The sequence below is a fragment of the Colletotrichum jinshuiense genome, chromosome 7 (assembly GCF_051148585.1).
Source record: "Colletotrichum jinshuiense chromosome 7, complete sequence".
NCBI lineage: Eukaryota > Fungi > Ascomycota > Sordariomycetes > Glomerellales > Glomerellaceae > Colletotrichum > Colletotrichum jinshuiense.
The window spans coordinates 2,656,973-2,677,076 of record NC_139314.1 but is presented as its reverse complement, the minus strand read 5'-3'; the positions used below and the strand labels follow the sequence as shown (position 1 = coordinate 2,677,076).

The 20,104-nt window shown below is 53.6% G+C and overlaps 5 protein-coding genes across 5 annotated transcripts; 4 read left to right on the top strand and 1 right to left on the bottom strand.

Annotated features, from left to right (window-relative positions):
- Positions 1-2,876: 2,876 nt before the first annotated feature.
- Positions 2,877-4,289, top strand: EsH8_VII_000703 (Pex12 amino terminal region-domain-containing protein; the record flags this gene model as incomplete). Its single annotated transcript, XM_083270836.1, has 1 exon — positions 2,877-4,289. The coding sequence occupies one exon, from the start codon at positions 2,877-2,879 to the stop codon at positions 4,287-4,289; it is 1,413 nt and encodes a 470-aa protein (XP_083128393.1).
- A 737-nt stretch (positions 4,290-5,026) lies between these two features.
- Positions 5,027-7,059, top strand: EsH8_VII_000702 (uncharacterized protein; the record flags this gene model as incomplete). The annotated part of the gene is made up of 4 exons (XM_083270835.1): positions 5,027-5,413; positions 5,507-5,730; positions 5,785-6,438; positions 6,489-7,059. 4 exons carry the CDS (start codon positions 5,027-5,029, stop codon positions 7,057-7,059), a joined length of 1,836 nt encoding a protein of 611 aa, XP_083128392.1.
- A 6,116-nt stretch (positions 7,060-13,175) lies between these two features.
- Positions 13,176-13,971, top strand: EsH8_VII_000701 (adenine phosphoribosyltransferase APT1; the record flags this gene model as incomplete). The annotated part of the gene is made up of 2 exons (XM_083270834.1): positions 13,176-13,749; positions 13,826-13,971. The coding sequence occupies 2 exons, from the start codon at positions 13,176-13,178 to the stop codon at positions 13,969-13,971; spliced, it is 720 nt and encodes a 239-aa protein (XP_083128391.1).
- A 1,503-nt stretch (positions 13,972-15,474) lies between these two features.
- Positions 15,475-16,888, top strand: EsH8_VII_000700 (uncharacterized protein; the record flags this gene model as incomplete). Its single annotated transcript, XM_083270833.1, has 5 exons — positions 15,475-15,494; positions 15,554-15,567; positions 15,632-15,823; positions 15,934-16,058; positions 16,187-16,888. 5 exons carry the CDS (start codon positions 15,475-15,477, stop codon positions 16,886-16,888), a joined length of 1,053 nt encoding a protein of 350 aa, XP_083128390.1.
- Positions 16,889-17,030: 142 nt separating this feature from the next.
- EsH8_VII_000699 (glycoside hydrolase superfamily) lies at positions 17,031-20,089 on the bottom strand (the record flags this gene model as incomplete). Its single annotated transcript, XM_083270832.1, has 6 exons — positions 17,031-17,263; positions 17,318-18,448; positions 18,500-18,772; positions 18,851-19,064; positions 19,118-19,316; positions 19,431-20,089. The coding sequence occupies 6 exons, from the start codon at positions 20,087-20,089 to the stop codon at positions 17,031-17,033; spliced, it is 2,709 nt and encodes a 902-aa protein (XP_083128389.1).
- Positions 20,090-20,104: the final 15 nt, after the last annotated feature.

The window sequence follows — 20,104 nt, the reverse complement described above, 5'->3', positions numbered from 1 at the left end:
CTGACTGGTATTCCCATTCTTCACAGGGCAGTTCCGTAGTTGCGATGACTCCGAACAATGTAAACGTCGGTGAGTCCTCACGCATCGCTCGCATATTGCCATGGAAATAGAGTGCCCAGTAGGTCCTCCGAAAACTCTCTGCCAGAAACGGATCGGATTCAGCATCTGCGAATGCTTTTTCTTGCATGCCAAGATCGAGGGCTATTTGAGTTGCGGTGTCCATCCATCCTGCACTCAGGTCCATTCGGCCCTCACCAAAGGCTGCTACACTCAGAACAAGAAGACCCTGTACTGTCCAACAGGAAATCGGTAAGCCGCCGCTCGCTAGGCTGAACGCCTTCTCCCGCAACTCTTCCGAGGAAATGGCTTTCGAGAAGAGAGATCCCACATAAGCGATACAGCTGGCAAGAAAATGCAATGGTTCAGGATCAGACCGGATCCTGTTCAGAAGTTGATTCTTTGGGAGTAGCCAAGGATGCGTATCGTGGAAGTTGGTAAAGTAGAGATCGAACAGGAACGAAGTCGGCGAAGCAGCTCTTGGGTCGGGAAATTGTGAACTTTTAGTGAGAGACCACCCTCCCGGTAGTCTGTCAATCACATTGATAGGGATGTCGAAACTCGCCACCTCAGGCGACGGGAAGGATACGGGCGTCTCAGATGAGACCGAAGGGGGTCCGATAGGGTCGTTGATGAGACTCCGCTTCTTGGGATCTCGGATTCCTCGACGGGACTTTGCATAGTAACATGTCTTTTCCTCCAGTCGACATCTGAGGCAGGCGGGTAAGGCTGAGTCGCACTTGACATGCTTTGATCTGCAGGGGACACATGCCAGAGACGCTCGCATAGTAGCTTTGGACCTGGTAGCGCCGGCTCGTTGTTGTGTATCTTCCGTCCCGCTGGCTTCCCTTGGACTGGCGGTAGTGTCGTGCTCCATCATATCGCGATATTCTCCACGTTGGGTCTTGGTTGGCTTTGGGACTCCTGAATTCAGTTGCCTGGATCCTTCTCGCCAGGTCCGGTTCAACCAAGGAGATCTGTCGGTGTTTATGTAAATCTGCGCCTAAAGAAAGCGACTGTGGGCGACTAGTTGTGACCCTGTCAAGAAACGGGATGCCTCAATATTACATTCACATATTGACTGGTCGATATGGATAAGCGACAAAGTGACGCGAGGGCAGACAGGCGAAAGAGAAACGACATAGCAAAGTCAGTTCAACTGGGCTCAACTGTGGTGGGCCGTCTAAGCCACCCGCCACTTTGCTGATTATCCGCGCTTGCTCAGACAATGTTCCTAAGTTTGAAGCTCAAAAGGGCGACTGAGGGACGACTGGGACAGGCAAATTGAAAATAGAAGCAGCTTGGTAAGCGCGTCGTGAGGTGCCGGTGGGGGGTCAGGGTGCGTCGAGCCTTGTTAAACGACACCCTCGTCCCGATCCATTGGGCAAAGGATGGTTAGGGTGTACACACTTGCCAAATTGAGTGGTAGCTGCCATGCAAGTACAGCGGTTCCTATTGAGCCTGCTGCACGTTGCCTAGTCTGAGCCTCCCGTTCTACCCGTCAGCCCTAGAATGTGCTCCAAGATTATCATCTAGGTGATGACAGACTTTCGCGAACCCCGAGCGGGCTGGGAGTGGCCAACAATGTTCTGCCAAGGGCTTCTGGTGTTGAAGTTGCCGCCATTTTAACATATCGATATTGCACTAGAAATGTTTTTCTCTGATAGCAGATCAGCAGGTCGCGATGCTCCTCCCCTCGTAAAATCACATAGCAAAGGGAGCAGTATCAAGGTGATTGAATCTTTTCGAGCTAACCAAGCCGGCTGGTGAGTTCTGAGCCCCTGCTGGAAGTGACATTCCAGGACCCTCGTCACTGGCAGTGCGTTCGACGTTCTTGTCACAGGCGAGTAACGTTACCATGTATGAGATGCGACGAGAAGCGTAAAAGACAGACAAACCCACGACCTACGTTATTGTTGTCGCTCAAGTCCGTTGGTAAGATCAACACTAACCGTATTTGATACTGCGTGGTTGAAAAGAGCCGGAGGCTACAATCCATCGCAAGAAAGACGGAAACGCGAGCCGTCGTACCCCATGGATGCTCTACAAGCAACTTAGAGAGTTATGACCATACATAAGAGGCGTTGACGCTAGCCGACATAAGCTTGACTTGGACCCTTGGCTGTATGACCGTGTCTTCGCCAATCATGTGCACGACTACCTGGTTCCTGTCCTTCATCACTAAAGTGTGTGAGCCAGTTTACGGGGTTTAGCAGGGGTCGGTTGCCTCTTTGAGGCCGGTGGCAGACTTCGGGATGCGGGGACGTGTGATGGGCGACGGGGTATCTCTTGATCTTCAAAACCAGCGGTGGTGATGGAGGTAAGGAAAAGTGGCCTTTGCGGCCGTCTGTATGTGAGTTCATCTCGAGCAGACGGCCCCCCTGCAAAAGCTGACAGGGGTTCTGGCCACACCGTCTGATGTAAGCCTGTACTTTTGCAGCATTTCTGCAATGCACATAGCATGACTGCGTGGTTTGTAAGATATCTGCCAAAATGCCCAGTTTAGAGCTGCTTTGGAGTCATTACCTAATTACGGGAACGTATATTGCAGACGCCAGGGTGGCTCGTGCGCCGCGGTATGTCAGATGCTCCGCCTACCGACATTTCGGCCTAGGCCACCACCGCCATTCCCAGCAGTGCGGCAGGTAGTACCTCAGACTCGTGCAGGCGCCCATTGGCACAGAATGGCGGACCTCGGCTCTTCTAACACACGCCCGCCACTACCACCATCTGCCAGGTATCATCAACCACCTGGGTAGAGGTGTGATGCGTAGCATATTGCACCTCACCAGCACGCTTCACCGCCCAATGCCGCCCAGATGACATCGACCAACTTTGCGCAAGCGCAACAGCGCCTTGCAGCCCGACGACAAGCCCGCGAAGCCGATAACGCAGCCCGACTCATCGCGCAGCGCGAATCCTCACGAGCACGCACCCAGGTTGACCGTTTGCCATTTCCCTTTAGCCGCCTCGGTTCGGCCTGGGACTCCATATCATCGCAAGATGGAACACGCCCGGCGTTCAGGGTCGGACAGGTCGATGCGGAACTGCTAGATGACGAGTTGTTGGAACTCCTCCGTGGTCAGGTTGGTGATGCGCTCAAATATTTCGCCGGCGGCAACCTGAAAGACGACTGGTCGGCCGAGATACACCTAGCACTTCGTGCCATTCTTTTCAAGTTGACGGTCTGGGATCACGATGCGACCTACGGCGCCGCCTTGCAGAACCTGAAATACACAGATGCGCGCAAGGATGCTTCGGTCCTAGTCGCGCCATCCAAGTGGCAGAAGTCATTGTATGGACTAGCTACTATCTTTGGAAAATACGGCTGGGAAAAGTGGGAGAGCTGGCTACTGGACCATGACGACGGATATAGTGATCCCAATCCTCGTCTTCAACAGCTGTCGCGGATAACGTCACGGATAACGTCCCTCCACGCCGGCGCAGCCTTTGTCTCGTTTCTCGTCTTTCTGTTGCAGGGACGGTATCGCACCCTCTTGGATCGAGTGTTGCGAATGCGTCTCGCTCCACCGACAAGCCAGGTGAGCCGAGAGGTATCTTTCGAATACCTCAACCGGCAGCTTGTGTGGCACGCCTTCACCGAGTTCTTGCTCTTCGTCTTGCCTCTTATTGGCATCAACCGATGGAGGAGGTGGATCTCCCGGACATGGCGCAAGACTAAAGAGATCATCACTACGAAGGGAGACGAGGACAAGCCGGCAAACGGAGAGTACGGCTTTCTGCCCGAGCGTACCTGCGCAATCTGCTACCAAGACCAGAACGCTTTGGCGACAACAGAAACGGAGATCATGGCTGCGGCCGCATCAGGTGGTGTCATTGGTTCGGCCCAGACCGACATTACCAATCCGTACGAGACCATCCCTTGCGGATGCATTTACTGCTTTGTCTGCCTTGCAACTCGTCTCGAAAGAGAAGAGGGCGAAGGCTGGACATGTCTGAGGTGTGGTGAGCTCGTCAAAGAGTGTAAGCCCTGGAGCGGGGATGTTCTGGAGCCACCCAAAAAGTCACCCACTGCCAAGGTCGTAGCCTTTTCAGACGATGCCAAAGAAGTCGATAGTGACGCTGGCATTCAGACCGATGCTGATGCCGAAGGCAACGGCTACCCTGACACCGATTTTGTCGACGTACCTCAGGATAAAGAATATTCAACCGACGATACAGATACTGGCGACTCAGAGGGCTTCGAGGAAACTATGGACCAGGATGAATGAAAATAAAACACTTTACTACAATGTACAATATATTAGGGGCCTAGATTGAGAGACTTCAACTATAACGAGTCGGTATCTAGACTACTGGATTCTTGGCATGCCACAAGCAAGCGATCATTATTACACGGAGGAGTTTTCGGGGTTGGCCAGAGGCATGGACACAGTTACGATAGTTTGGGGTGTAAATAAACAACATCTGCATTCTCAAACATGCCAATATCATCATACCTCTTTTGTCTCGTCATACTCATCTCTCTCAACTTATGCGACCTCCGGGTCGGGGAATGGGCATGGCCCGGAGCCCCCGCTGCCAGCTCACCCCAAGCTCCGCTCAAAACGCACTAGCGCCCGCTGCGCCAGGGGGTCGGATCCGCTGTGTCCGCCGAAATTTCAGGGACCGTCCCAGGCCTGCGGCGGCCTTAGCGTCATAAGCCACTTGAATCCCAATTTACCCTTGATAAACGTCCGGGATTCCTTCACCTCACACCGCGATCTTCGACACACAAACATCCCAGCCGCAGACCCGCGTCCTTCTCGATATAAGCGACGGAGAATTTCCAGATTAGATACGCCTTCGCCTCGGTACAGCACAAGTTACCTCTTCGAAGATAAAGTCGCGTCGAACAGCTTTGAACACGAGAATATACAAAAGCCTTCCCTCGAGCGGAAGTACAAAACAACAACCCCAATGTCGCAAAGATAGTAGAACCGACCACCAAATCCCAACATTCGAAGCAATGCCGAGCTTCTTTCAATTCACGCAAGGGAACGAGTCTCGCACCCGCTTCTCGAGCGACTCCTCCCCTCTGCTTGGCCGCTTCCGCGCCGTACCTCCGCAGTCAGACGTCCCCGGCCGCCGACGCCGCTCCAGCACCCTCGACCTCTTCACGTCAAATAACCGTGGAAGCGTCCACGTCGGCTACGGCGCTCTTTTGTCCGCATCTGGCCTTGAAAACTACGATAGCGACGCTGCTAGAAGCGACTTGGAAGATCTGGGCGTGTGGGGGCGGTTATGGCGCAGGATTGCCGATGTTTGGGTCGAGCCAACGCAGGTCGCCGTCAAGGGTGTTGTCGACGTATGGTGGAGTCGGTATGGGGTGTTGGTGTTTTTGCCCGCTGCTCTGGTACGTGAAGTACAAACCAAAAACGGCAAACAATCGACGCGTGTGTAGAGACACATCTGACAGAAGGATGGCTAACGTTGGGGATTAATACAGGCTATTGCGTGGTGTGCGATACCGTTCCCTCGTTACCCATTTCCCGGCGACGACGACGATGATCGAAGTGATCCCGTGCCTGGATCCGGGCGTAAGATACCCGGTCACGGCGAAGCAAGAGTCCAGATCAACTTTTGGTTCTTCCTCTTCGTATACTATGGGTTCTACAACATCACGGCCCTGGTATGGATCACCAAGGTGTTCAACTTGTACAGCTTGAATTGGTATTTACCCCACATCAACTGGCGTAAAGCTCCTTTAAACTTACATACACGCAGGTGGCCACAGTCTCTCGGCTTTCCCGTCACAATGTCTCTTATAGCTCTTGTCTCCATAGCAGTCCCGATCCCCATCTATCTCAGTCCCGAGACGCGTTTTCTCACCGTGCACAACACCGCCTGGATATCCTGGACCTTCATCGTCATGGCTATGCCCGTAACAATCGCCTTCTGCATCCTCCTCACCTCACAGCGTCACCTCAAGCTGCGCCAATCGTTGTCCGAGACGCAGCGTATCTTCACCTCATCCTGGTGGACCGGCGATACGGAAGGCAGCATTCCCCGGCGCGATAACCGGCGCCGGCCGAATCTCAGCAGCGATTCCTTCAACCCGGACGCCGCCTTACAGGTCTCTTCACAACAGTCCCGGCACATGGGCGGCGTTAGGATGCGCCGTAGGTGGCTGCCCGCCAGCTTTGTCCGATTTGTGTGGTTCTGCCTGGCCCTCTTCGTGGGTCTAATGGCGTACGTGATAGGAGAGGCTTACGCCGAGATTTACTTGCGGACACTTCCTCACAACAACCTGGAGACCATCGTTTATGTCTACAGCTGGATTATAACGGTTCACCTACTAGATGCCCTCACCGGCTGGTTGCTAGGTATTCGCGAGGGTGAACGAGTCGGGAGCTACCCCTTAAGCTGGGTCTTCAAACTGTAAGTGCTTCCTCGTGAGGTGAGAGGACTACTGCTAACCCGCTCTCTAGATACTTCATGCTCACCTACCAAACCTACGTCCGCGCCTTGTATGCCCGTCTCCGCTCACCTGAACAATTCGTTTACCTCCAGATCCTCTCCAGCAGCACCCTCATCATTCTCACCCCGCTCACCATGTCCCGCCTCTACCATCGCATTACCGTTGCCCTTAATCTGACGGACCAGTCCTACGCTTCATATCAAAAGGTCTGCACCCGCAACGTCTTCATCCGCTTCCTGGCGGAAAACGTCTCCATGGCCGCCTTCCTCGGCAGCGTTTTGGTCCTCCACTTCGGGCCCAACAAGGATGTCTACCCCTACTTCGCCTTCGACTTGAAGGAAAAGGGCGACGACTACGACTTTGGTGTTACCTTCTGGGCCTCCTCCGTGACCTGGGCCTGCGAGCTTGTCGCCTCCGTCTGCGTCCGCGCACTCATTCGCTGGATTTTTGGCGTCGATGTCGGCATGGAGGGCAAGCTCGACCTCGCTGTCTGGCCTGAGCTCCTTCCGACGAGCGTGGCTGTCATGTTGCATGTGCTACAAAACATGTTCTTCTCCATCATCCGGTTGCAATTCCATTGAGGAACCAACGAACGGATCCTCGCTCAACTTGCTCAACTTTGCTTGTCTTTTTTCTCGGCACATCTAAGCCGACATTGCCCTATCTTATCACCAGCGCATTATCTTTCCCCCTCCCTCTGGCATTATCCGAGATTTGGTGTTGGTTCATTTGCCAGCGCAACGCCCCTTTCTGGGTGTAACACAACATCCTGGATATCTATACTGTCATCGATAAGAGAGATGTCAGAAGCTCTTGGATGGATGACGTTTCCTTCTTGTCTCTCTCTCCCTCTGTGCGTGTGTTTTGGCTTGTTTTACGCGCCTGCTCTCTTGGCAACCGTCGCGGAAGACAAAAACGAAAGATACCCCGTTCCCCTTTTTAACACTCACGTTTCCCACGCTATTAGATTAGATACCAACTTACCCCTTGGCATGATGTACGAAGTCCAACCTCATTACAGAGGTTGATAATAATAATACATGGATTTAACGACGATTGTGAATTAGACGCGTTTCCCTGCCCTCCTACTTGAATTGTCTCCCGACATGACGCGCCCTGATAGTGAAATCTCCTTGGCAAATGCACATCATCTGCATCTGCACGTCTGCAGGCGGATGGTAACAGTCAAAAAATGAGCTGGTCGATGCAAGCGACTGAAAAATGCAGATAGGCTGAGTAGTAGAGCACCACACTACACACATTCTACGTCTACCCAGTACTGTACATCTCTCCTAGTTATGCCATCCTTGTCGTGACGTCTTTCATTGCTACCGGTAGATTCTGTATCCTGCTTGTTTATGCAAAAGGGGAACGTTTTTAGGACAAAAGAGAGACAGAGCGACGAAGGCTGACGCCGGCCCTTTGGTGTCCCGCCCCCGGGTGCCTGCTATCAGTAATCTAGATTTGGGCCGTTGGCTGATCCGGCCACCTGCATCATGCTGTCTTACCCACCCGCCCTGAGCCATGACACCCTCTTTGGACGCGACAAGGCTGCTCAGCGACGGGGCAGTTGGGCTCTGTGCGGCTCGGATTGCCAATAAGGATAAATGAGTCGCTGAGCGGTTCTGGGGATCTGCTGGTGGAATTTTCAATCAAAATTTAAAAATTGCGGCCACTCCGAGCTGACCGGTCGATTCGACGCCGTACGCCGTACACACGTCGTATATGCCTGGCTTGTAAGAACTGGCCGAACTGGTCGATAAGCAGGCCAAGTACATCGTCACCCCAAAGGTTGTCTGTTTGTGAACGAGCTAAGATATGTTGCAGCCGACAATTGCGCAGAGGCCGGGCCGCCCACTGCCAACTGGCACGAATAGGACGTCGAGCCGGTCTGCATCTTGTTCGAAATGCAGCAACGTCAGCATATAGTTACCCACATCTACATGGCCTTAGGACGGGGTTTTTCTTCTTCATTCCGTGAGCCAATGATGCCGGACCCGGACAGTAGCGGTGAAGGACAGCTGCTCGATGCCGGGTCATTGAAACTGACTCAATGCATCGACTACCTCTTAGCGGCGCCGGAGGCACGGCATCTCTGACTCCCAAGACCAAACGGGAAATACTCAGGCCCGTACATAATTGTTAGGGCCCTAGCTGAGAGAATTGCTCCCGGGCAGGTGCGTCAACGGGGCCGTTTCCACCTGTACCGAAGCGTTGTGAACGCCGCTAATGCATCAAATCTTGATGTCCCCCGATGGTCCCGGACATGCGAGCTTGCTCCATTGCCGGTTGCGAGATTCTCCGGCTTGCATAGAAATAGGGATTCCGAAAGTTTGGCCCGAATCAAGTCGCATGTTGTTGCGAGGGGTTGTAGTGACCCCAGACGACCTAGCAGAGCCCTCTGTTTCGTTGGGAAAGGCAATTGTACCTAGATTTTGACATAGTATGGAAAGCCAGTGAGTTTGTAAACCCTACAAGGCAAGGTTGCATGTCAAGGACAACAGGGTACCGCGGTTGGCGTCTCCGTCCGAGCCGCCCGAGGTCACACATAAACCTGCGTATAATGGATGCTGCCGGGTCTGATTCGTAACTTGGATGGGGGCACAGCGGTGAATTCTATGACACAAAGAAGATGGCTTCGACCACTCAGCAGAGACGCCAGGGGTAACTCTGCTTCAAGACGAGTCTGGCGGAACAACTTCCGGGACCCCTCAAGCGGCCTGGGATGCAAGTATGCATGACGGGAACATGGCGATTACAAGACCTTGTTTGCTATTTCACCACATTTCACCACATGGCATCCGGTTCGTGGCTGAATACCTGCGGAACGGTTTGCCAGGGCCGTACAGTAGCATGGCAGAGAGGGCGACGGTCGGTCTCCAGTCGGAAGGTTACAGAGCCGGGCCGGGTTAACGCCTGTCTGACAGAGTGGCTGTTGCGATCCAGACCTGATCGACCGGGCATATGCTCATATGTCCACAAGCTTTCCCAAACTTGATTCGGAAGGATGGATGGGCATCTGGGGAGGCTGACAAGGAACGTAGCCGAGAAAACCTAGAGCCCAAGGATGGTTCATTGGCGGCGAGCTAGAAATAGCCACGATAGGTTCCGGGATGACGGTTGGAGGGGGGTCGGATAAGATGGTCTCAAAGCATTCAGACGGAACCTGAATTATGGGGTCGCCGAGAAGATACCGCTGTCTGTGGGAGGGCAAAGCGGATGCTGTACTACTATGTAGGCACCCAGTTACCTTGGCCCCAGATATCGGTTCACTGGAGTCCGAATGAGTTGTGGGATTGGCTCATGCCCAAAATGTGGTGTGGTGGTGGGATGGACCGGTGTGATTTGTTCAAGGTTCAATATGATCAAGCCAGCGGCTGGGTAAAAGAGGAAATCCCGTATGAGACGGTTCACTTCGTGTCGAGGCGCGGGGGCACCAGGCGGTTCACAACGGAACCCTGAGTCCTGATTCGACAGGCGCCCTAGCCGTGACTCAATGCGACGTGATGGCAGGATGATGCGATGGTTGTTCGCCCGTTTCTCCAGACTCTCCTGGCCCAGGAGGAACATACACAGGCAGGAAGGTCGAGATGTTGCGACGGGATGAGTGGGGTGTGATTTGATAATTGACGGAATGTCACAGTAGGCCCCCATCACTGCCGAGGTGGGCCATGGCCAGCCGGCGTCAGCAACCAGGTGGGAAGGCACCGGACGGGTGGGCCAGGTGCCTGCCTGTCTTGATGTCTATCTCTATGCCTGTCTGTCTGTCTGTTCGCTTGTCTGCCTGCCTGCCTGCCTGCCTGCCTGTACGTTTGCATGCACATACCATGCGTAGCTGAGGCATGTACTGAACGATAATGGGGCTTCTCTTATTCTCCCCAGGTGGGGTTTTTTGGGGTTCCGGTTTGGCCCAAGTTTGAGCTTTGCTGGATCCGGGCATTGCTGTTCCGATGAGCCGTATCATGGCACCATTACATGGACAGAGCAGGTTTCCGTAGGCGAAGCATGGTATTTGTGAGGGCTGAAGGGCTCGACGAAAGGCTAGAGGTCCCGGGATCACAGCCAAGACGTTGGGTTTGCTTCGCTGTCCCGTTAATGGCCCCGACTAACAGGGTGGTGCATGGGCTGAATGCATCTAGAAGCAAAACAGGAGAAGGGGCGTTCTAAAAAGATGTTGGGTAGGGCGGAGGAGGGATAATGGATGCCTCTGGGCCATCGAGCTTCCCTTTTGGCTCAAGTGAGAGCTGGCCAGGGCGTACATGGAGGGAAGCCAATGCTAAACAACTCCCATGGCAATGGTCCAGCCTAGTCATTTCATCTAGTATTGCAACGTGAAGAGGCAAAGCCGGTATTTCTGTCATGTTGGAGTGGATTAGGACGGGTGGCTGACCTGTTGGGTAAACGGCGTGCGGTGAACAGGTACATACGGTGTACGAAGTAAGGCTGTAGTCTCATAACAAGTGCCGTCTCTTCCTGATGAGCAATGCATACATACACTACGGATACATAGCATCAACTCAGAAGGCAGGCGGCATGCAATACTTGCTTGCTTCCCTTCCCCCGTACCTACCTTACCCTAGCTTGTGGTGGGTTCTGAGCTTCTGGTACATGCCTTCCGATGAGGCACTTTCCCTTCCCTTGCCTTCCCGTGCTTTGTTTCACTCCTCTCCACTGTTAATTCCGCCGCACACTCTCCACCTCTCGTCTTCTGCATCGCCAACATTGCACCTTTCATGCTAGAGTTGTTTGTACCTCTTTCACACCCTTCAATTGCTCACACGGACCACGTCGACTTCGGATGTTTGAAACGAGCTATATCGGGGGTTTTTTTTAACCATCAGATAGTCAGGGCCTCGTTGCACTGGGGATACCATCCGAGTGCCCGCTCAACTGGAAGGTTGATGAGGCGATACAATGTCATGGGCATTGGCCTCAGCATCAGCCTCAACATCAGCAGTACCCATTGTTGCCCTCGTAAACCAGGCGTTCGCTATCGACATCGTCATAGCACAAACTGGCTCTGCAACCGAGCCTATCGACTACCTTAATCAAGCAGCTTGCATTACCTACCTTATCCGTACGGGGAACGAGCACTGACGAGGTAGTGCTATGGCATGGCATGGTTGTACCACCTACATGCGCATGCAGGATGCTGCACTGCATCATCCATCGCTGCATTTCTATTCACCAGTGCTCTGTATCGAACAGGGAACGGGCAAGGTCCCTGGCCCAGCTCCAATGGGGCAAAGTCAGCCAGTCCTACTGCTTCGAGGCAAACACGTTCACACAATGAAGGCTCTTGTCGACATGCAGGCGCCTGGAGCTCCTTTCCCTTGCAGCGCTTGTTGAATTTGCACCACCGAGGCGGTCTCATTCCCTACCTTGCCTTAGCTCCCTAGACTCTTCGTGTACCCCGTATACCGCCATTCCCCTTTGGCATGGCAGGGAAGAGAGGGCAACAACACTATGAGTGGCGCCATGCGAGTGGTGGCAGCCAGAACCGCGAACCTCTCACCATGAACCATTCATGCTGTGTGACATGCTACATTCAGAGGCTTTGACCGCGTTGTGCTGGGCTGCCTGGAAAATGAGACAGGCGACAGCTTGCATCCCGGTCTATTTTTCCCGGAGATGGTGGCATGGTGGGGTAGTGCCTCTTTACTCCCTGGTCCGTTCGTCCAAGGTGCCCTGCCTTGCGATATGGAGGGGTCGTTGTCGCGTTTGGAGGGGCAGTTTGACTGAGAGACATCCCACCTGCGCCGTTGCCGGCTTACCATTTGCTATTACGGTCAGATACGATATCGCGCGACACACGAGGCGGCCGAGACGAGAAACAGGCCAGAAAAACGAACCAGTGCTATTCTCCCTTGACGGTTGGTATATGGGGTCGTCTACAGTACCTCTGCGTTGTGTTCTCTATCCTGTGGTTGACACAGTGAATGCTGAGTTGGGCGGCAACAAAAGGGCCTCAAGGGAGAGCCCGGAGGGCATCAAGGGAAAAGCAAAGATAATGGACGCTGGACGGCCTATCTGGGCATATCCCGAAGCGCATTTGATGGGCTTTTCCTATCAAAGCCATAGACCAGCTAGGCCAAGTCCCCTCATCGCTGTCGCTTTCACGGACCACACAAATCGACCTGCCCACTTCGCACCACACGTAGTGACACCCTACCCGTATCACAAACTCTCCACTCCCTAATCGATGGCGCGCGTTCACTCTCACCACTTTTTTTTTCCTCGTCTCCCTCCGTCTCGATTGCCTTCATGATCCTAGCCTGCACCCCTTCTGCGCGCCATATGCCAGCCTGCTTTCGTGCTTTTGCACTGTCTCACCCTCCCCCCGGCGAGCCGAGCTGGACTAGCCTCCCATTCCCACAGTCTTTCTCACACACCTCATTTCCAACGGCACACACACCTCTCCCAGTTCGGTCTGATCCATGGTCAGTGTAAGGCACGGTACCCAGTACCTCCGTAGTAGCAGTAGCACACAATACCATCTGCACGTACCTTAGCTCCTTGTCTACCAACCTTAGTTAGCTACCTGCCAGTTGTCGCGTCCCACACCCCTCATCCCTCACTCTCTCCGGGATCCGACACCAAAAATTTCTTCTGCCAACCTAGATACATACACATATCGCCTCTAACCCTCCCAAAAGTGCTTCTTAACCCTCCGCCTCCTCCCTCTTCTCTCTTCATCATGTCCTCCGAACAGCTCCCCATTTCAAACGACGCCTCTCCGGCACCAATCAACCCTCTGGCCGCCCATCCAGTCCGAGGCACTGCCGACCTGCTCCAGTCCAACCCCACGGACACCAACAACTCCCAAGATGCCCAGGGACGACAGCCCGCCTCCGCCTCCGCCGCCTCCTCCGAACTCACCAGTGGGAAGGTAGCGCTCAAGAGCGCCCTGCGCCACTTTGCCGACTTCCCTATTAAGGGCATCGACTTCGTCGATATCATGCCCCTCTTCCTCGACCCCACCGTTCACCAGACTCTCGGCGCTGTCCTTGAGTTGCAGGTGAAGGAGGCTTTTGAGCAACGCGTTCCCGACGTTATCGTCGGTCTGGATGCCCGCGGTTTCCTCTTTGGACCCGGCCTGGCCCTCCGTCTCGGCACCGGCTTTGCCCCGGTGCGCAAGCAGGGCAAGCTGCCCGGCCCGTGCGTTACCGCCGAGTACCTGAAGGAGTACGGTTCCGACTTCTTCCAGATGCAGGAGGATGCCATCAAGCCTGGCCAGAAGGTCCTGATTGTTGACGACATTATTGCCACTGGTAAGTTAAGAGGCAGAGTTCTCTAGTTGCCCCTCCTCTCGCGGCGATATTCCGCAGCCCCACTAACAGGCGACAGGCGGCTCCGCAAAGGCTGCGGCAGATCTCGTGAAGAAGCTCGGCGGCGAGATCATGGGCTACCTCTTCATCCTGGAAATCCCTGGCCTCAACGGCCGCGAGAAGCTCGGCGACACCAAGACCGTCATCCTCCTCGAAGACGCATAAATAACTCTCGATCGATGTTCGGCCCTAGTGTCGGCCCTTATATGTGCCCGGCCGTCATCGTTACCTACTTTGATGGACCGGCCGGCGTCTCCCATCCGACTAAACATGACCTGGGCACTCGAAAGTACATAGGATCCTACTGCGGGGCAGCTTGGTCTCGGCACCAGATGAAGTCACGGGTCGCCGAGCGATGGACTGCTTGAAACTCAACTTCATTTTGGTTCCTTTCCACCAGGAAGACACGCGTGGAAGTGGGCATCGCGCTGGCGTTACGGAATACAAAAAGTTGGATGGTATCCTGATTGAAAAGATGACATACATAGACGTTATGGAATAAGAGGCTTCGACCCGTCTCCCGAGTCGATATGCGTAATCTGGGTTCATAACAACTCGAACGCATTCAGTACAAAACCCTTGGGTTAACATAAACGGTTCACTTCTGTGATGTTTTTGTCCGCGGAATCTCTTCGACTCTCACTCCACCTGCGTTGTGAAGTATAGATAGCTGAAGACATGACAGCATTGGTTGGTTCGCGTGAATCTGCTGTGTAAGTCTACTGTGCTCATTTCCTTGTGTCCAATTTACTAGCAGCCTGCGCTGAGCGCCAAGGTTCAAGCTGTGGAAGTATGCTCGGGTGAAAATTGTCAACAATAGTGACGGGAAGTGATAGTGTATCCTTAAACCCAGTCGATGTGTCCTGGTAAAGATCTTATAAAAGCTCTGGTTGGGTTGTATGTACCCTTACCCGGACCATTCAGAGACATTTGGTACAAAACACTTCGGCAGTTTTCACCTACGGACTTTTTGTCTATGAGATACTGAGCGGTTGAGACACCAGGTGCTCTTACAGCTTGACTCACAGCTACTCCGGTTCTGGCGCCATTGAATTCCGATAACGCCGGCTCCTGTATCTTTGCCGCCAAACTCCGTGAAGCTCAATTGAGGAACCGTCGCGGATCGTCAACTCAGATATAAAGGACACGGAGTGTCCACACGTGAACGCAGAAGTGGTGTGCAATTGCCGTGCTGCGTCAAATATTGCGTGCCTGGGCTTACTGATGCCCGAGGTTCCTCTGCACGGACAATATGCCGTATACAATCCAACCACAAGCGAAAGAGCACCAAAAAAGGCGTGATGATGACCCATGATGTCACACCTGCAGACCTGCCCCTCGAATCTGCTCGGGATAACCCCACCTTTGTCACACTCTCACTCACCCTCGTTGACATCAGGGCCTGTCCAATGTTGGAACCTCGCTGAATTTGGGTGGCTTTTGGAACGGGGAAAAACGGGGTTGCTGCCGTTTGAATTAATAAGCTTTGGTGAGCTTGTAAGACATTATTGTTCTCTCAAAGTTCAGCAATTGCGGGGTCTCTATACATATAAGCTGGGCAGGGTGCACTTATAGCTTTCATCGCCATCGAGCAGATATAAAGAACGATAATCTTCCTCGATTCCTGTAACATTCCATTCACACCGATAAACCACGATAATTGCCAAGATGACTCTAAAGATCTTCCTGTAAGTAGTATCGACCGCGTAGTTAGTGTCATATGGCCTTTTTCTAATACAATTCGAAGGACGGGCGTGACCGGTACCAACTGCCATCCCTCATTCAACTCTATCAAGTAAAGGAAGCTTGTCTGATATGCAGTTAGGCTACATCGGCGGCGATGCTTTCTACTCCCTCTATAAAAAGCACCCCGAATATGAATACTCCCTCCTCGTGCGCAGTGAGGAGCGCGCGGCCCCTGTAAAGAAGGCCTACCCCAACGTCCGAATCGTGGTCGGGAGCCTTCATGATGCAGACATCATCGAGAAGGAGGCCGCCGCAGCGGATATTGTTGTCCGTATGTGTGACCCCGGGGTCTCTTTGCTATCTCCTTTTCGCCGTCTCAAGCACTGGGCCGCCTCTGTGCAAAAACAATAAGAACACCACATAGACTAACTCATCATCTAGACACGGCCGAGTCGTCGGACGATGAACCCTCGGCGAAATCCATTGCAAAAGGCCTCGCTGAGGGCCACACCCCTGAGAAGCCTGGCTTCTGGATTCACGTGTCGGGCACTGGTATCCTGCAATTCGTGAGACCTCCCCTTTCCTCTTCGTCTCCTACCCCTCGTGTCTTACCTTTCTCTCTGCCCTTCAATTCACAGAGATGCTATCCCCGAAACCGGACTGAAAGACGACCTCGCTAACATCAACAACCCAGTACGACAACAAGCACCAACGCTACGGTGAGGCCCCCCTCCCCGACCAAGATTATCACGACATCCGCGACATCGACCGCATTCTTAACCTCCCTGACGAGGCCCTCCACCGCAATGTTGACAAGGTGGTTCTCGCCGCGAACTCGCCCGCTGTCCGCGTTGCCATCGTCGGCCCGCCTACAATTTACGGCGAGGGCAGCGGACCCGTAAACCGCCGCTCGATCCAGGTCCCCGCTCTGGCGCAGGCGGCGCTCGAAAAGGGGTTTGCTCCCATTATCGCGCCTGGGAAGACTGAGTGGGACAACATCCACGTCCACGACCTATCAAACCTCTTCGTCACGCTTGTCGACGCGACACAGGACAAGTCCAAGAACTCGGACCCGGAGATCTTCGGGCCCAAGGCCTATTACTTTGTCGAGAGCGGCACGCATGCCTGGAGCGAGGTCGCTAAGTGGGTTGCGGAGGAGGCGCATAGGCAGGGATACCTCCCCGCGCCGCTGACGAAGGATGTCACGATGAAGGAGGCGCTGCAGAGCGAAGGCGTGTCGAACAATAGCTGGGGCCTCAACTCTAAGAGCAAGGCGGAGAGGGCGCGCAAGTACCTCGGATGGGAGGCCAAGGAGAAGAGTTTGAAGGAGGAGATTCCCGGCATCGTATCTTGGGAGGCGACGAGATTGAACTTGCAGCCTCATGAGAAGAAGTAAGGCGCCTGCTTAATATTTGGTGATGTGTAGAGTATTCATCATCAGCATAATCAATGTATGTCCTCATTCGTATTGATGGCCCTTTCCGTCCAACAGATCCCACCAACCCTAGTTTCATGCATCAATCACGGGAGCAAAATGTCTATGCCTCCCCGTCCTGATAGTGATCGATACCGAAAATGACCGTCACCTCCACCTCGTTGCTCCAGCCAGGGCGTAGGCCCATCTCCTGCCAAGCCTTTTCAATATCGACCTCCAGAACAAAGTCGTCGCTTTTGCTAACAGATACCGTGTGCACTGGGATCACCTGGGACTGTATGGTGATCAGGAAATCGTCTTCTATGGTCAATTCGGGTAGTGCTGAAATGTAAAGACCTTTCGTATCTTGTTAGCAGGCGGGCTCTCGTTCGCGGGCATCGGGGTGCTTACCAAGGACGCCGAGGGCTTTGAGACGAGTCTTGAGCTCAACCTTTCCATCATGCCGCAGCATAAAATCGCTGTTGAGTATTGCCGCCGCGCCCGTCATCTTCCCCAACAGGCCCAGATTTCCAGTCCACACCTTACCCTTTGTCTCGCTATCGAAGCTGGAGAGCGGATACGCAGTGAAGATTTCGTAGCCCCGCACGTCCAGGGACACGGTCAGGAAGGACGCAGCAGAGCTTGGGGAAACGGGCGGGCTGACTTTTCCGGACGAGTGGACCCTGACGACGTAGCGCATTGAGCGCAAGACTCCAGAGAAGGAGGCGAGGGGTATGATCTCCGTTAGAGACCGGGCAGAAATATTGAAGACGCCAAGGATCGGCGTGCCCGTCACGGCAGCGCCGTGGTAGCTGCCGACCTTGAGCAAACCGTCGTCATCGTAGCCCGTGTAAGGGTCGATGGTCTTTCCGACCACGCTCGGTCTGAAGATGACGGTCTTGCCGTGGGTGGTTGGCCCCGTCATCTGTTTGATGAGATCCAGGTTGTGCTGTCCGGGGACGTCGGTGATGTAAATCGGTCCTCCACTGACACAACGGGCCGCGGCGTGGAAGCCAGAGTAGTCATGCACTGTCTGGAACATGTCCCAGTCGGGGAGGATGTTTAGGTGCTGCGTGAGCAGGCTGTTGTGGGCGTTGGTCCAGACGTGCCATGGGTGGGAAGCTGGGATCTCCGGGAAGAAGTCGTCCGAGTTGCGGCAGAGGATCGCGGGCCGGTTTCGCGGCAACTGGTTGTAGAAGATGATTTGCGGCGTCTGTGACATGCAGGAGATGGTTTTGATGCTAAAGTGCCGGAGGGACGATATAGTCCAGGCGTCGAGATATGCGTCGGTCAGCTCCCGACGAGCGCTTGCTGAGACCCATGTATCCATCATGAACTGGGCATCGGTCTTGACGCCGTCAATGCCGCAATCGACAAGGAATTTGTAAAAGTCGTTGTAGAACCTGTCCACATCCTCTTTGGCCACTACAGTCATCTTCCCTCCCAGGGGCAGATTTCGTCGCTCGGCATCTTCTCGAACGACTTCTATCGTCTTGTACTCTTTAGCAATCTTTCCGTCAGGGGAAATGCCAGCCCAATAACCTGCTTAGTATTAGCTTAGTTCTATTTTCGGGACTTTCTATAGAAACGAACCTAGGAGAGCATGCCATACAGCAATGTGCTGGATGTGTGGATGCTTCGCTCGAATGTGCGCCACTGTAGCCTTCAAACCCTTCGGAAATGCCTTAGGCTCGGCTTCAAATTCCACCCAGCCATGCTGAAACTGGCCATGGCCCTTGTAGTCGATAGTCTGCCAGTTATCGTCGATGATAAGACTGGTAACCTTGATGTTGTTCTCGGCCAGTTTGTCGACAGCATCAAACACCTTTTCATCTGTGAGGCGTTGTCCAATTGCATTCCAAGTGCCTGGCCAACCATGTTAGCCAGAAATCATTCATGAGCAAAGACCCGGAATAAGACCAGGAGGAGATATCTTTCACTCACAGAAGCCAAGCCCGTCATACCAATTCTCCATCCACTCTGGTTTCACCCCTTCCTCCATGGCCTTCATCTCCGCCGACAACTCATTACTCATCTTCTTCTCCTGAAGAATGTAGTTTCTGGCCTGATACATGACGGCAGCGTTCGCGCTTTCGAAGTTGTCTCCGGTGGCAGCAAGGACTGTTGCAGATCCAGATACAGTGCCATCATTGCGAGCCTATAATTAGTCAGTGGATAGGCTATGAATTCGGTGAGGGCTAAAGAACGCACGTGAACAGAAATTTGCCCAGAGTCGTCGCTGCGGAATACAGAAAGAACGTTGGTGGCCCCGCTGACGGCTAAAAACACTAGATGCTTGCCTTCGGGACTCAAAAACGAACAGAGCACGGCATCTTTGTCGAGGTAGAATGATGCTCTTCCGTGACGAGGCGCCAACCAAGGTGTCCAGGTACGAATGAGAGCGAACCATCTATCATCGTCAGTAATTCATTGTTATGTTGGTAAAATATAGAATAGGGAAGCAATTCTTGTTGGATTCCTCTGTATCACCGAGGATTTTGGTGACGGATAATCGCGATCTTACCTCAGGAAGCCTCCCCAAGGCAAGCCCAACGATATATCAGCAACCTTCGACTCATCACCATCAACAGCGTCCACGGCAGCCTCTAGGGACCAAAGCCGAGTTCCAGGACACTGGCTCAGCAAGGATTTTACTTTCCAAGCAGGGTTCAGACCTGCCACCATGTCTTCGAAGTCTGCGGAAATGCCTCCAAGACCGGGCTTCGTGTTCACGACCACAGTCCCATCACTGACTCCAAGCTCGTCACGAGTCCATCTCCATGGTTCACTCCCCCCGTGACGGAACTTGAGGGTGAATCGGAACGATTTGTCGAAAGTGACAGAAGCGGAAAAGAAGAACCGTCGGATATGGTCTGGAATCATCTGTAGGGTCGTCGGGGCATCTTCATCTGGGAGACGGGAGAGAGCAACCTCGGCCCACTCAGTTTGATCACTTGACTTCCAGAGAGCAATCTCCCAGAGCTCGTCCGCGCGTGAAGCAGGTATCTCAAGGACGGCCGTCACAGAAAGGCGCCCGTTCGAGACCTGTGTGAACTGGCCCAGAGGAGGATAGCTTTGAACAATTGCCTTCATTGCATCGGCGATGGGTTCTGGAGCTGGCTTTTGCTTTGGGACGAAAACAGCCTGGAAAACCTCGGCAAAACTGTAGTTGTCTGAAGGCATCGTGATATCATACAA